The sequence below is a fragment of the Canis aureus genome, chromosome 13 (assembly GCF_053574225.1).
Source record: "Canis aureus isolate CA01 chromosome 13, VMU_Caureus_v.1.0, whole genome shotgun sequence".
NCBI classification, from domain to species: domain Eukaryota; kingdom Metazoa; phylum Chordata; class Mammalia; order Carnivora; family Canidae; genus Canis; species Canis aureus.
The window spans coordinates 45,046,379-45,060,300 of record NC_135623.1 but is presented as its reverse complement, the minus strand read 5'-3'; the positions used below and the strand labels follow the sequence as shown (position 1 = coordinate 45,060,300).

Sequence of the window (13,922 nt, the reverse complement as noted above, 5' to 3'; positions counted from 1 at the left end):
CGCCAGGGCCAAAGGCAGGCGCTAAACCGCTGCGCCACCCAGGGTTCCCCTGTCATCTTCAATTTGAAGCTAAAAGCCACTCCTAGATTTAAAATCTGTCAACCCCATGAACACTTTGGTAATTTCACATCTAGCGATTATGAACAGAAACCAAAATCCATAGGAGATAAATTCCTTCAACTAATTATTTCTGTGAGATTTCACAATTTTAAATCACAGTTAGAATCAATCTATAGATGGATGCACATACCCTTCCCAATTTTGTTCTGATAAATTTCATTCTTTCTTATATCCTACTCTGCTCTTCTTTGTGGTTATGGCACTCAGGCAGTCTAAGGTAAATTTTGATAGCCCTGCTGTCTATTTATGACCCCTATTACATGCCACAGTTCATATCCTCATCATTATTTTCACTAACAACAGATGAGCACTGGCCCAAGCCACTTGTATGCAAAATACGGAGACAGCTTTAAACCTTTCTTATTTAGGGACTAACTCTCCCGTAACTCATGTCTGCCTGCTTACAGATATCCAGTAGGGTTATTTGTTTTTGGTGGCTAACTGACTGTGAACCCATCTCTGTCACATTATATGAACAATAAACCCCTTCATCATCAGGGGAAAGTCTGAAGCCACTTTCTTATGGACACACGAGGACACCAGGTGAATTTCTTCCTTTTAATCAGAAAAGCAAAAGTTTTTCCAGAAGTTCCCCACTGGGCAGATTTTGTCACATGTCCACCTGCAGCTTCAAGGGAGGTTGAATCATTTAGTTTTTCCAGCCTCCATAGTAGAAGATAGCAAGGGAGAAGGGGATCAGCCTACCAATAATGTCTACAACTTAGAAATAGAAATGGTAAAAAAAAAAAAAAAAAAAAAAAGAAGAAGAAGAAGAAAAGAAAAAAAGAAATAGAAATGGTGGGTCCATGAAGTATGGATGTTTACATTTTAACAGGTATTATTCAATCTCTGTCCACAGTTGTATTAATTAAGACACTATATCAAAGACCATTCTGACTTTTATCTTTGCCATCTGGCTTTTCTTTTTGATTCAGATGCAAGATTATATTTAGCTTGGAAATTTGACTTCCCAGTGAGGCCAACTCCTGTGGTTCTTCAACAGGTCATATTTCATCCAGTTTTCCTCAGATTCCAGAGTCTCCAGGCCATTGTTTCAATTCAGGCTGTTAAGCTCAAGTTTCCTGTTACCCAATTCGTCCATCCATTCTTCACACTATAGTCAGAGTATAATAAAAAAATATATGTAAGTCAATTTGTGTTCTTCAGTGTTTTTCACTGCATTTAGAATAAAATCAAGGATTTTATTTATTTGTCAGGATCTCTGTTATCTATGCCCTATTTCCCCTCCAATGTCCTCTTCACCTCAGTCACTAAATTTAGTCTTATTAGCCTTCTGTTTGTTCCTAGAATCTATATGGCTCTTTCCCCATCTCAGTTCCTTTGCACCTGCTTTTCCTTCTAAAATACCCTTCTAATGGTTCTGCTTGTGCTTTGATTGCTCCTTCTAATCCCTCATGTCTCAGTTTACATGTCACTTTCTCAGAGGGGCTTTCCTGACCATCCTTTCTAACATAAGTCTCCTTTGTAATTTTTATTTACAACAGCACTGTATTAATTTCCCTTAGAGCAATTTTTACTAGACATGTGAACGTGGGCAAATTATTAGCTTCTCTGTGTCAATTCTTTATTTGTAAATAAGGGTAATAACTGTACCAATCTCAAGGGTTTTTGTACATAATAAACAAAATAAAGCCCTTAATATTTCTTGGCCTACATAAAACTTTTTGAAATAATAATTACTTGCATTATTACTTTATTTTGTTATTTTCCTGTTTTCCCCACTAGACTATAGACTCTAAAAGCAGAAAGACCTTGTCTGCTCTATGTTCATTGTGTCTCAGGACCCAGCTCAGTGCCTGGCACATAGTAAGTACTCACAAAATAGCAGGTGAACAAATATATGTTGAATAAATGAATTAGTGGCAAGTCCTCCCTCAGTAGTAGTTCTTCTTTTTTTTTTTTCAGTAGTAGTTCTGATTGTGGACTGGACTCTGCTAGCTTATTTCCAGTGTTCAGTAGCCTCTTCTGTGAGGCTACCAGATTAAGCAAATAAAAAAATACAATCCTAGATAAATTGGAATTTCTGTGTTTTATCTGGCAACGCTACTTTCCTCACTACCACCTTTACCTTTAATAAGCAAAAATTTCTCTCATTCTCTCCCTCCCTGCCTTTCTCTTCCTCATTGCTATTCTCCTCCTACGTTTACTTAACTATTTCTGAATATAGTTAAGTATCAGGCAACTTCATGATCCTTACATCTATATATACCCACTCTTGAGAAACTATCTCTTTGATGGATTAATGAGTTGCCTTTATGACCGGTCTCCCAATTCCCAGAGGACTAAATTATCCACCTTCACCATGACAGGCTCCTTCATCCTGGGTAGCCATCTCAGGGAACTGCAACTGATTCTTTTCTCTGGAATCAGAACATGCTAAATTAGGGGCACACCTGGTGGTGCAGTGGTTTAGCGCCGCCTGCAGCCCAGGGCATGATCCTGGAGACCCTGGATCGAGTCCCACGTCAGGCTCTCTGCATGGAGCCTGCTTCTCCCTCTGCCTGTGTCTCTGCCTCTCATTCTCTCTCTGTGTCTCTATAAATAAATAAATAAATAAATAAATAAATAAATAAATAAATAAATAAATAAATAAAATCTTTAAAAAAAATTAGGGGCACAAATGCCCTTAATACATTTCCAGACATTTTCTACCTTATTGGATCATTTTCAAACATCTTCCCTACTAAATCCTGGCTTTGAAAGAGACCTAAAGAAAATAAATCCAACATGGCCTTTCCCAGTTGACAAGACAAGAGAGTTTGACAAGGCTCTACAGAAGAGCTGAGAAGCGCCAAGTTGATGCCATGCTGTTATTTCCCACCTTCCAGCATAGTCTTGGCTTAGAACATGAGAAGTTACTTGGTGCTTTAGCCAGACTCTGTCATTTACATTAACATGCTTGGGCTCTAGATTATACTAAGGCAGTTGTGAGAACTAACTGCTTAACCTTTCAGAGGTAAATAATTTATTTGAAATTGTGTTGGAGAATCCATGGCTCCTAGTGGTCTGTCAGTAGAGGTTGTGTGTGAAAATAGCATCATGGGAGTTACTTCTTGGTGGTGTTACACATCTGTTGACTGGGGATCTCCATCCAGAAGATGTCCTCTCCTGAACATTTGGTTTCTTTTCTGTAGCAAAGGAAACATGAGTGTCATAGTCTGAAAGAGTAAAACATTGATCCTAGATCCACTGTAGGCTAACCGTGTGAATGTCCTAAATGGTTTCAGAGCTCTGGGACTCAGTTTCCTTGTCTGTGATATAAAATTATTGCCTCCTATCTCATAACCCAGTAGTAAGGTTTCTAAGTAAGGGGGACAAAATACGTGGTACTCATTAAGTGCTTAATGGCTGCTTGTTAACATTAATCATCTCAGGCACTTTTTTTCTGCTTCATAAATGTGTGGCTGTGTTGGTTATTCTCAGGAGCAAATTCTCTTTGTTTCTCCAGAGAGGAGCTTCCTTGTGGAGCTCTGTACCGCCAGTGAGAGACAACTCGCAAGAGATGCCTGTTGTAAATAGGAAGGTGCCATGTTCCTCTTCTGTTAAGAGCAGGGTGTCCAAACTAACCTAATTGCTGCTCAGTTTTCTCTTGTGAGGCACTGAGGAATGTTCAGCATATTAGATAGAAGAACAAAACTCAGATACCTGCCAAGATTATGTACAGCCTACCCAAGGAAAAAAAATTTTTTTTAACTTCACAGCTTGTGATTGGAAAAGGACACAGGACAGCTGCTAACTGTTTTCATCTCCACTTTTGGCATGTTCTTCTAATAGCTCTCCTGTCACACTCAGTCTGCAGCATGGTGAGAACTAAACGAGTAGGACTGAGGTGTCCCCCCCAACCCCATCCCCACCCCCTGCTCGGATTCAGCTATTGGGAAAGACCATTTAAAGCATTTAATATCCACCCTACTCCTTTGGGAATGGTGTAACCCAGCTAGACACCACACTTCAAAAGAGAGAGGGAAGTTAAAGCTTTGTGGTTAGTTAGGGAACGTTTAGATTAGAAAACCCCCCAGGTCCCTGCCAACCCTGATTCCATGATTCAGTGAACAGAGAGGACTGGAGCAGAGGAGGGAAGATTAGGTCAGAAAGCTTTCCAAATTCTGTTCTATAAAGAAAAATTCATTGTTGCTCAAACGTTGTGAAATCAAACGTAAAATATGTTGGAACATTTGCTTTCAAATGTGAATTTCATATGGCTCTAAAGCAAAATGCAAATAGTTTAAATCTAGCCACATATTTTTACTGAACCTTTTCTCTCCCACACTAGCCCCACTGGAGGCAGTATCAGGTAATAGGAGAAAGGTTCCTCTTAGCTAAGGGAGGAAGTTAAGTACCTACCTCAGAGAGCTATGGTGAAAATCAAATAAAGTAATATGTCTTAGGCATTTAGAAGAGGGCCTTGCTGGGGCCTTTAGGTGGCTCAGTTGGTTAAGTGTCTGCCTTCAGCTCAGGTCATGATCCCAGGGTCCTGGGATGGAGCCCTACACTGAGCCTCGCACTGAGCACTGCATCAGACTCCCTGCTTGGCAGAGGGTCTGCTTCTCCCTCTTCTTCTGTGATCTCTCTTGTTCTTACTCTCTCTCAAATAAATAAATAAAAATCTTAAAGAAAAAAAAAACACATGAAGCACAGAATCAGAACTCAGTAAGTGAGTAATTTGCCTCATGCTTACCCCAACTGATATTGTTGTGAAAACTGAAAGACAGTAGATGTTTATAAGCTTCATATTTTCATATGTATGTTATCTGGGAAAAAAGTAAGAACATACAAATAAGTTTTGTTCACCACTGTGTTTCTTCTTGTAAGACCGTTGGATTAACATCCTTAAAAATGAATAGGTTTCCTCTTGCATCTGTGAAACTTTTGACCAAGACAGTACAAATTACTACATAAATGACTTTGAAGACATATATATATATATATATAATTCTAAAATATACATGAACACGTGAACACTCTCAAATGAATTAGAATTGCGCCTTATGAAATCATCAAATCTTGCTCAATACTTTACCAAATAAATACCTGATTACTTAAATTCTCTCTCTCTCTCTCTCTCTCTTTCTCCCTCCCTCTGTCTCCATAGCTTCAAAACAGATGTTTCAAAGGGAAAATAGGTTTGAAAAATAAAGAGGCAACAACTGGTACTATAAAACGACAATCATGTTAGCTATTAAATACTAATCTTAAAAATAATTCTAAGATATAGTTTATTTATTAAAATACATACCTTACATATATAAGATGCTTTCTAACTATTGCTCAGTAATGTGACATTTATTTGAGTCAATAACCCATGTGGTCTGAAGAATCTGAGAAACTCTATAAGTATGTGAAATCTAGTTAGGTTGTGAACAAGAAATTCCATTGCAATAGAATATTTTCAAACAGCAGGCTAAGGTAGAGAGGTAAAAAGTATACTGTTTTCCATTCGTGTAAGAGAGGGAATTAAAACTGGAAAAAGCACACATGCAAAAAAAATGTTTTTAATCTTAAAAAATAAAATAAAATTGGAAGAAGCATATCTTCCATTATCTGATTACTTATGGTAACCCATGTTTCCATCTGATAAACGAAATAGAACTTTGCAACACTGATAGGGGGATTGTAGATCTGGGACTTATCCCAATAGTTACCATCCTAATCATGCAGAAAAGACATGCATTCGGTTTACTTGTAAGTTGATATCAAATAGACTCACAGCCTTTCTAGAAGCTAAGAAGTTGCATTATTCTAAGAATATCATGTATAGTTTTATGCCACCACATCATTTATGCTGTAAAAAAATATTAAAAATAAACTAAAATATGTGTTTCTTCATGTGTGAGTTTGCAAGATCTTGCTATCATTCCATTATACAAATATTCTATTTTAAATATCTCAGGCCACACAAATTGTGGAGAAGAATCTAGTGTAGTTAATTATAGAGCAAAAGAAATTTTTCTCCAGATTGACAGTATCCTCTTGATTTTTTTCGGTCTTGGACTGAAGAGAGAGAATAAATAACATCCAACTTAAGCTTATATTAAAAAGAAACAAGTTCCCTGTGGTTCTTAAATATGTTTCCCTAGCATTTGTAGGCATTTATTATATATAATATGCAACATGAAGGAAAGTTTGCTAAATGAATATAATCTGGGATTGAAGTGGTGAAAATAAGAGTTCTTTTCAAGCTGGAGTTCTGAGAGACAGAAGCAATCAGTTTAGATATACTTGAGAGATGATTTCAATAAATAGCTGTTATATTTCTTGTGGAACATTAAGTACAAAATGCTACTTTTTATTCTACTTGGTCATCTTGTTAGTTTATCACAGCTGGAAAAAATCCAGTAATATAAAATATTCTCTCCAGGGTCAGAGAAACTTTAGTTTCCAGCTCTCCGTGCATAAAATATATTATTTTTCCTCATTCCATGATTTAAGAAAGCAGTAAAGACCTCCTAGATTAGATATTTCTTGTCAGTAAAAGAACAGCTATTCTACAAATACTGCTTTGGGCCTTTGATCCTTCTAGTAAGTCATTAACTAAGCAACTTTGCCTACTGCTTATTATTCCCTAACTGCCTTGTGCAATGTGCCTGGCAGTGTGCAAGAAAATAACAAATTACTTCTTGATTTGATCTGTCCTTTTGGTAGCATAGATTTCTAGGCCCATAAGAAAGAAATGCTAATAAAAACAGAATTGCTACTAATTTGTTTTAATGACTGAAAAATTAGAAGAAAATTTCTAAACTTCCTCAATTTTATGTTCATGAACTTTGACTAAGAAACACATCAATTATATCCTAAAGATGACTCATGAGTATTTCTGACTCCCTATTCTGATTCCCTGTCAGTCCACATTTTTGCCCTATCTGTGTGATTCAACTACAGTTTCAATGTCTTTTATTGTGAAGAAGTACAGTCTAATAGGATTTTCTCTGATGGCAGAAATAATCTCTATTCATGCTGTCCAGCACACCAGCCACATGTGGCTAACGCATTTTTGAAATCCAGTTTGAAAAGAATCAACTAGATATGGCAATTGAGAAGTCCTTCTCAACATTTGGAAGAGAAACTCTATGGGGTTAGTGGGGGTAAAAGCTTGTTTTGATGGCTTGAGGAGTAAATGGGCGATGAGGACGAAGACAAAGCATGCGTACTGGGGATGAGGAGGTAGAGTGTGCAGCGTGGTCGTTGATTCAGCAGAAGACACGCATAATGGAGCTCTACCCCAGAAACCCTTGATCTGCCAGTCACGTGGAAAATGAATGGAGGAGGGAGAAAGCTAAAGTTTACATTTAGCTATTATGGGGGGGGGGGGCCTGGGGGGAGAAAGGATAAACTGAGATTTTCTAACATTTAGTGAAGGCAAGTCATAACAGGAGAATAAATTCCAGCTCCCCAGGAAGAATGGAAATGTTTATTGTCTTTGATGGCACATCTGTTACCCAAGTGCAAATGAAATGGTTAGTTGTAAGATTTGAAATATTTGATTTTTCTCTGAAAAGCTGCAAGAATTCATATTACAGAATGAAAGTATTCTTTTAATAAGAAATGCTATAAGTTCCTACCTGAGTACTGAGATTAATTTGTCCAAAAAAAAGTACATTCTTGTGCTTCTCTGTAATTTCTCAGTTGACCCTTGAAGGTGCTGAGCCCCCTCCTCACCCCCACTGCCCCATGCAGCCAGAAATCTGCTATACTTTTGTCTCCCCCAAAATTTAACCACTAATAGCATACTGTTGACAGGAAGCCTTACTAATAGCATAAACAGTCCATTAACACATATTTCATATGTTATATATATATATACTGTATTCTTACAATAAAATAAACCAGAGAAAAGAAAATGTTATTAAGAAAGTCACAAGTAAGAGAAAATAGTTTTGCAGTACTGTACTGTATTTATTGAAAAAAAAAACCCACAGTTTAAGTAGATCCCGCAATTCAAACCCGTGTTGTTCAAGTGTCAACCATACTCCTTAAAGCTAACTTTAGATTGCAAGTTCTGAAACACTTAAGATATAATTGCAATGTAAATGTAAATGCAACTACAAATTATACAATCTATATTTACATATAAGGATACTAATCAAAAGTTAGACATGACTGAAATCATAGCATCTTAGAACTGAATGAGTATTCATTGAACTGCATTTTATGGGTGAAGACCATGAGACCTAGAAATAATATATGACTTAGCTAAGTTTACTCAAACAAGATTCGGACCCAGATCTTTAGACTCCAAGCCTGGTGGTGGTTCAGAAAAAGACTTGCTAGATGATGCACCAGGATATTTTTGGTAATCTCTATATATTGCAATAAGAGAGAAAATAGAAAATTTCTCACAGCATGCCTCATTGGGGACAGTGAATCCTTTTCTTTACATTTCCACAATTAGTACCATTTCCCCTTGGGCACATTCTCACCATTTGCACCGGGCTTCCCAAATTTTCACTCATTTTCCAAAAGTGTTTGGTAATTATTCCATATGCTAGGAAATTTGACCCAAAGAGAAGATATCTAACTTCCTTACAATTTCTCAAAAAGGTTCTTCCTCTTGGAGGTAGAGAAGACAGTATGTTGGCAGTGGAGAGGAAGAACCGTGGTTTTAAGGATTTAATTCTTCATATCATTTCAGTATTCAAACACTGAAATACAATTTTCAGGATTACCTATAGATAGTAGGTCTCCATAATTACTGAAGCAGAAGACAAACACAGACACACCAAAGAATGTGTGTGAGCTGGTGTTGTGGGCTGCTAATTTAGCCCATGGAAAACCTGGTAATGGTCTAACACATAGATGGACAAAGTGTTTTGTTTCCTGTTTTTTATTTTCTGTTTTTACTTCTCAAGACCCTTTTAACTCCTTCTGGAAACCCTTTTAAGACTAAAAGTCAAATAGATAATGGTTTCATAAATCCTACTCATGACATACTGGTCCATTGCTGAAAATAATAACGCTTTCTCAAAATGAAGCCATTTATATTCTTAGCCATGCTCTATTGTGTGCACAGAGTAATTTCTTGAGGGCAATGTTTCCCATGGCATTTTGCCAAGACTGGCTTTATTTGTTTTTCATTAGGCATTTCATTATCATGCTGCTATATACCTGGATCATTCTCCCTCCTCTGAGAAGGCCAGGGTAGCTTAAGCATAGGAATGATATCTTGAGTAGGTGGCATGTTTTTGTCCAGTGAAGGCCCATTTTAAATCTCTAGCTATGGGACCATTCTTATGGCTTTAATCTTTCTAGAAATAATCAATTATCCATTTATAATGTAGTCTGATATTAAATTGTTTACATCCATCTATTCTGCCCCTATACAGGGAAAGATACTCCCTTCGTACCACACTAGACTGGCCCATCCTCCTTTATTATCTCAGGAGAAGACATTATGCTTCACCCCCATTGCCCAAGCCCAGAACTAATGTACTTTCTGCATTTCTCCATAATTCTATGATTCACTCACTGAGTCAAACTTCTTGATAGTTTCAAGCCCACCCGTATCTTTCTATCTCCCAGGACCACCACTACCTCAGTCTAAGCCCACATTGTCTCTCAAACAACTGCAGTAGCTCCTAATGGTCTTCATGCTCCCAGGATTGCCCTTTCCAATCTGTTCTCTTGCTTTAAATATCTGTCTATACCCATTTCTCTCCATAAATAAGTCTTCTGTAATTTCTACTCATAAGTGTTTTTGTTACACATTAATAAGATAGTTTGATTTGTCCAGAAAAGGAGTGATCCGAATTCTGAACTTCTCTATAGACCCCTCAGTTTAAATGAAAACTAGCTTACAAACTACAAAAGACTAAAATTCAGGGACAAACTAAGCAATCTATAAATTTCCATATTAGAAATTAATCAGAGGCCTAAAACAAAAATCATTGAAATCAGAGAATTTCAGGACTAGACTGGTCCTTGGAGATCATGTGGCTTAACTTTGTCATTTTATAGGTAAGGAAACTGTGAGGCCCAGCCCCTAAACTGAACTAAAACTAAACTAAATCGATCTTTCTAAATTTGGAATATTGTATGTAACTCCAGTTCTTAAAATCTGTCCGTGGCTTCCTGTTGTGGTCAGGATGAAGTCTGAATTCCTCCAGCGGGCGTACAATGTGTGCATAGCCTGACTTTGGCTTACCTTGCCAGCCTTACCTTTTGTTCTTCTCTCCAACTCATCCAAGAACCCAGTGCTTCCTAATGTACTATGTTCTTTCTCACCTACAGGATACTGTACATAATTTCCCTTGAGCCCTTCCTCTTTTGAGTGCTAAGTCCTAATCATGCTTCGGGTATCTGATCAGACATCATCTCCACTGAAAACACATCCCCTCGGGGTTCCCAAGCATGTGTCACCATCATAGCACATTCATAGCACTCTCACTGCCTTTGAAAATCTGTTTCCATCCCTGGACTGAAAAGAATAAAGACAGTGGTGGGCAGGGACCTGGAAATTATTCATTGTTGTATCCCCATATCTTGATCAGATGTCTGGCATTCAGTGTTTTAAGTTTAATTGTTAATTCCCACTTTTAGCCAGTTTAGTATATTTCAATTTTTTAATCAGTCCTCTTCTCAAAATCTGTTTTTAGGGGAAGGAAAAATGTATTCATACATGTCAACATATAGGTAGATCACTGTTGACCCTAAATGGCAACACTTGTTAGAAGCATTTACATTTTCATGGGAACAGAATTTGAATTCCCAGCGCAGATAAATAGTGAGCCATGAGAGCATTTCTGAGGTGAAGGAAGCTTTCCCAGGACCTTCAGCTCAGTCACCTCCTACTTGCTCTCACCCTCACAGGAGAATGACTGTTTTCATTTGTAAAAATCAACTCACTTGTTGGTTATTTTTCTCCGCATCAGATAAATCATTATTTACCTGTAGTAAAAATGCCTGATTTAACTGGTAATATTTCTGGGTTTGTTTCAGGGAAGCAATGTTATGGAAGATCAGGATTTGTTGGAAATTGGAATCCTTAATTCTGGGCACAGACAAAGAATTCTGCAGGCAATCCAGCTCCTTCCAAAGGTAAGCAATGCTTTCTTATCCTAGTCCTATGTACAGCAATTTTCAGTCCAGATGTGAAAGGGCTATTAGTACTTAGGACAACATTTCTACCTATTGATGCAACTCCCAAAAGCAGTTCTTCTTAGGTTCAATGAAACATTCAGACTTACAAGACTACTATGGGCCAAACTTGGCTTTAGTTACAAGAAGGATGTCATACAAGAAACACCACTGACCAGCAGGGCATCTTCAGGATTTCTCTTTAGTGGGAGTCCCTATATTGGTACAAACATCAGGCCAGACCCCTCAGGTGACAACTGAGATACAAGAAGACAAGATCAGTATTGGGTGAGTGTGGGAATGTTCCTGAATTAGAAGCCCGATGCCCTGTGAGAGGCAGTATCTCTTGTACAACTCCATAGACTTAGCCTCCAGGGGCAAGGAATCTGTCTAATGACTCAAGGAAGACCAAAGTATCACATCCCCATCTGGTATTTATAGTTCTTGTATAAATCCTCCCAATCTAGATGCAATTTGCCAACCAACATGTCATTTTAACTCTAAGCACTGTTACCTAGCAACAGAGTTGACCTTCTGTTTCCAGATAAGATTTCTTAGGAGCCTAAAGCAAGAGAGGTAGGACCTGAGCACTGGTCTTCAAGATATGTAGGACCTTAACTGATAAGGAAAAGGAAAGCATTTCAGAGATTAGCAGAAATCATATAGATATAAATTGCCAAAAGTATTAGGGGAATAGTAATACTGTGTGATTTAAGATGCAATGGGATTTGCACAACTGTGTGAATGTCCTCAATCTTTGCCACTAAATTATGCACTTAAAAATGTGTAAGGTGGCAAAATTTATGCTTTGTTATTTCACCACGGTTTTTAAATTAATTTTTTAAGAGAGAAAAAAAAAGTCCAGTGTGATTAAAACAATTAGAGTGTAGAGAGTATAGTTAGAAATGAAGCAGAAAATGTAGGTAGGGTCAGTTTGTGTCAGGCCAAGGAATTTGGAATTTGTTCTGTAGGCACTAGGGAACAGACATGACTGGACTGCTTTAGGCCAGTCCATTTTGGAGGCAGTATACAATAGGAATGAGAAGAAGGGAAAGTTGAAGTAGGGTCAACCAGCTGGGAAAATATTCAGGGGGCAAGACTGAAAACAGATGAACTGTTCTACTTGCATCTAGGTACATGAACTTCTCATATATTTTATATTCTCCTCTGCTCTTTTCCTTTCTAATGAGGCTGTAATTTCTCCTCAGAATGAGAAAGATAAATAGTAATCACTGTTTCTAAGAAAATGATGTAATGAAATTTGCCAACTGACAGTGAACTGAGTGTCTACTGATAGAAACTTAACACTTTTGCAAATTCAAGGAGAGTCACGCATACAAAGGAGTTTGATCGTGCAATTTTCTACAGTAAAAGGAAAAGAATAAAGTGGCCTTCGAACTAATTCCAGAAGTAATTATCATAAGCGTACTATTTATCTCACTATTTTTGTATCTTAGAATATTACTTCTCAGCAAGTTTGCTCTTCATTCTCTGCAAGGACTTCTCCATTGCTCCACCCCCAACACCCAGCCCAGTGTGCAGCACATGATAGGCACTCCATAAATCAGTAAGTGACTACCCTTGTCACAACCCTGCCTGTCATTTAAAGTTCATTCAAATAGTTCCACATCACTTCCTTTGTGAAACTTTCCCTGAAAGGCAACCACTTCTCTCACCTTGGTAATTTTTGCCCTCGTCCAAACCAACCACCATTAACTGGACTACCACATGGGTTTTAATCTATCATCTCTAGGTTAGACTACTGGAGTCAATCTCTCCTTGGTTCTCTCTGGCTTGTGTAATTCATAGATACCTAATCTCTGTCTTAGTTACCTTCTTATTATTCTACATTTGAATTTCCACACAGCATCCAGAATGAGCCTTCTTAGACGTAAATCAGATCATGCTACACCGTTTTTAAAGTCTCCAGTGGATTCCCTTCTCACTTAAAATAAAATCTTTATCATAGCCCACAAAAGTCAGTAGGATCTGGCCTCTTCCAACACCTAAGACCTCATCTCTCACTCCCATTTTCCTAAACTCTAGTTATATGGTTTCTTTCTGTTCCAGAAAATACCAAGCTCATTTTTGCTTCAAGGCCTTCCCACACTGGTCTCTCTGCCTGGAAAGCCTTGTATTCAGATATTCATACACCTCCCTCCACCAAACATCATCAAATCTCTACTCAGCTGCTATCTCCTCACCAAAACCTTCATGACTTCAAAGTCACATTCCTCACATATCCCCACTGTCCTTCATGTCACTCCACTTTAGTTTCTCTATGGCACTTAGGGCTACCTGAAGTTACATCATTTATGTGTTTGTTTTTTTATTTTCCATCTGCCCCAAGATGCAGGGTCCATATGCTCAAGGACCTTGAGTGTCTTCTTCCCTTCAATATACGCAGCCCCCAGAGCAGGGCCAGTCACATTACAGGTAGCCAAAACTGTTTGTAGAAGGCAGTAATCCCTGCTGTCTCTTTCCTCTGAGATTTGATAGCGCTACTTGTTCTGAAGGCACTAATAATACTCTTGCCACTTCTGCCTTAGAAACATCCTAAAGGCAGAGGTAGTATCACATCCATCCTTGAACTTCCCAATGTGCTTAGCTCAATACATGCACATTAAAAGAATGAAAGAATGAGTGACTGAAATGAGTATTTTCCTCACGTGATTCAAATATACCTTTTTTCAAATCAGAGTTCCTCAATA

At 37.9% G+C, this 13,922-nt stretch overlaps 1 protein-coding gene across 16 annotated transcripts in view; it reads left to right on the top strand.

Annotated features, from left to right (window-relative positions):
* Positions 1 to 13,922, top strand: part of ANKS1B (ankyrin repeat and sterile alpha motif domain containing 1B) — a 1,050,493-nt gene that overhangs the window by 731,059 nt on the left and 305,512 nt on the right. For all 16 annotated transcript variants that reach the window (XR_013350846.1, XM_077845971.1, XM_077845965.1 and 13 more), the window contains one exon: positions 11,074 to 11,172. Coding sequence is in view for 15 of the 16 variants with exons in the window: in XM_077845971.1 (XP_077702097.1) it covers positions 11,074 to 11,172 (99 nt within the window). In the remaining variant the exon portion in view is untranslated. The remainder of the gene's footprint in view (positions 1 to 11,073; positions 11,173 to 13,922) is intronic.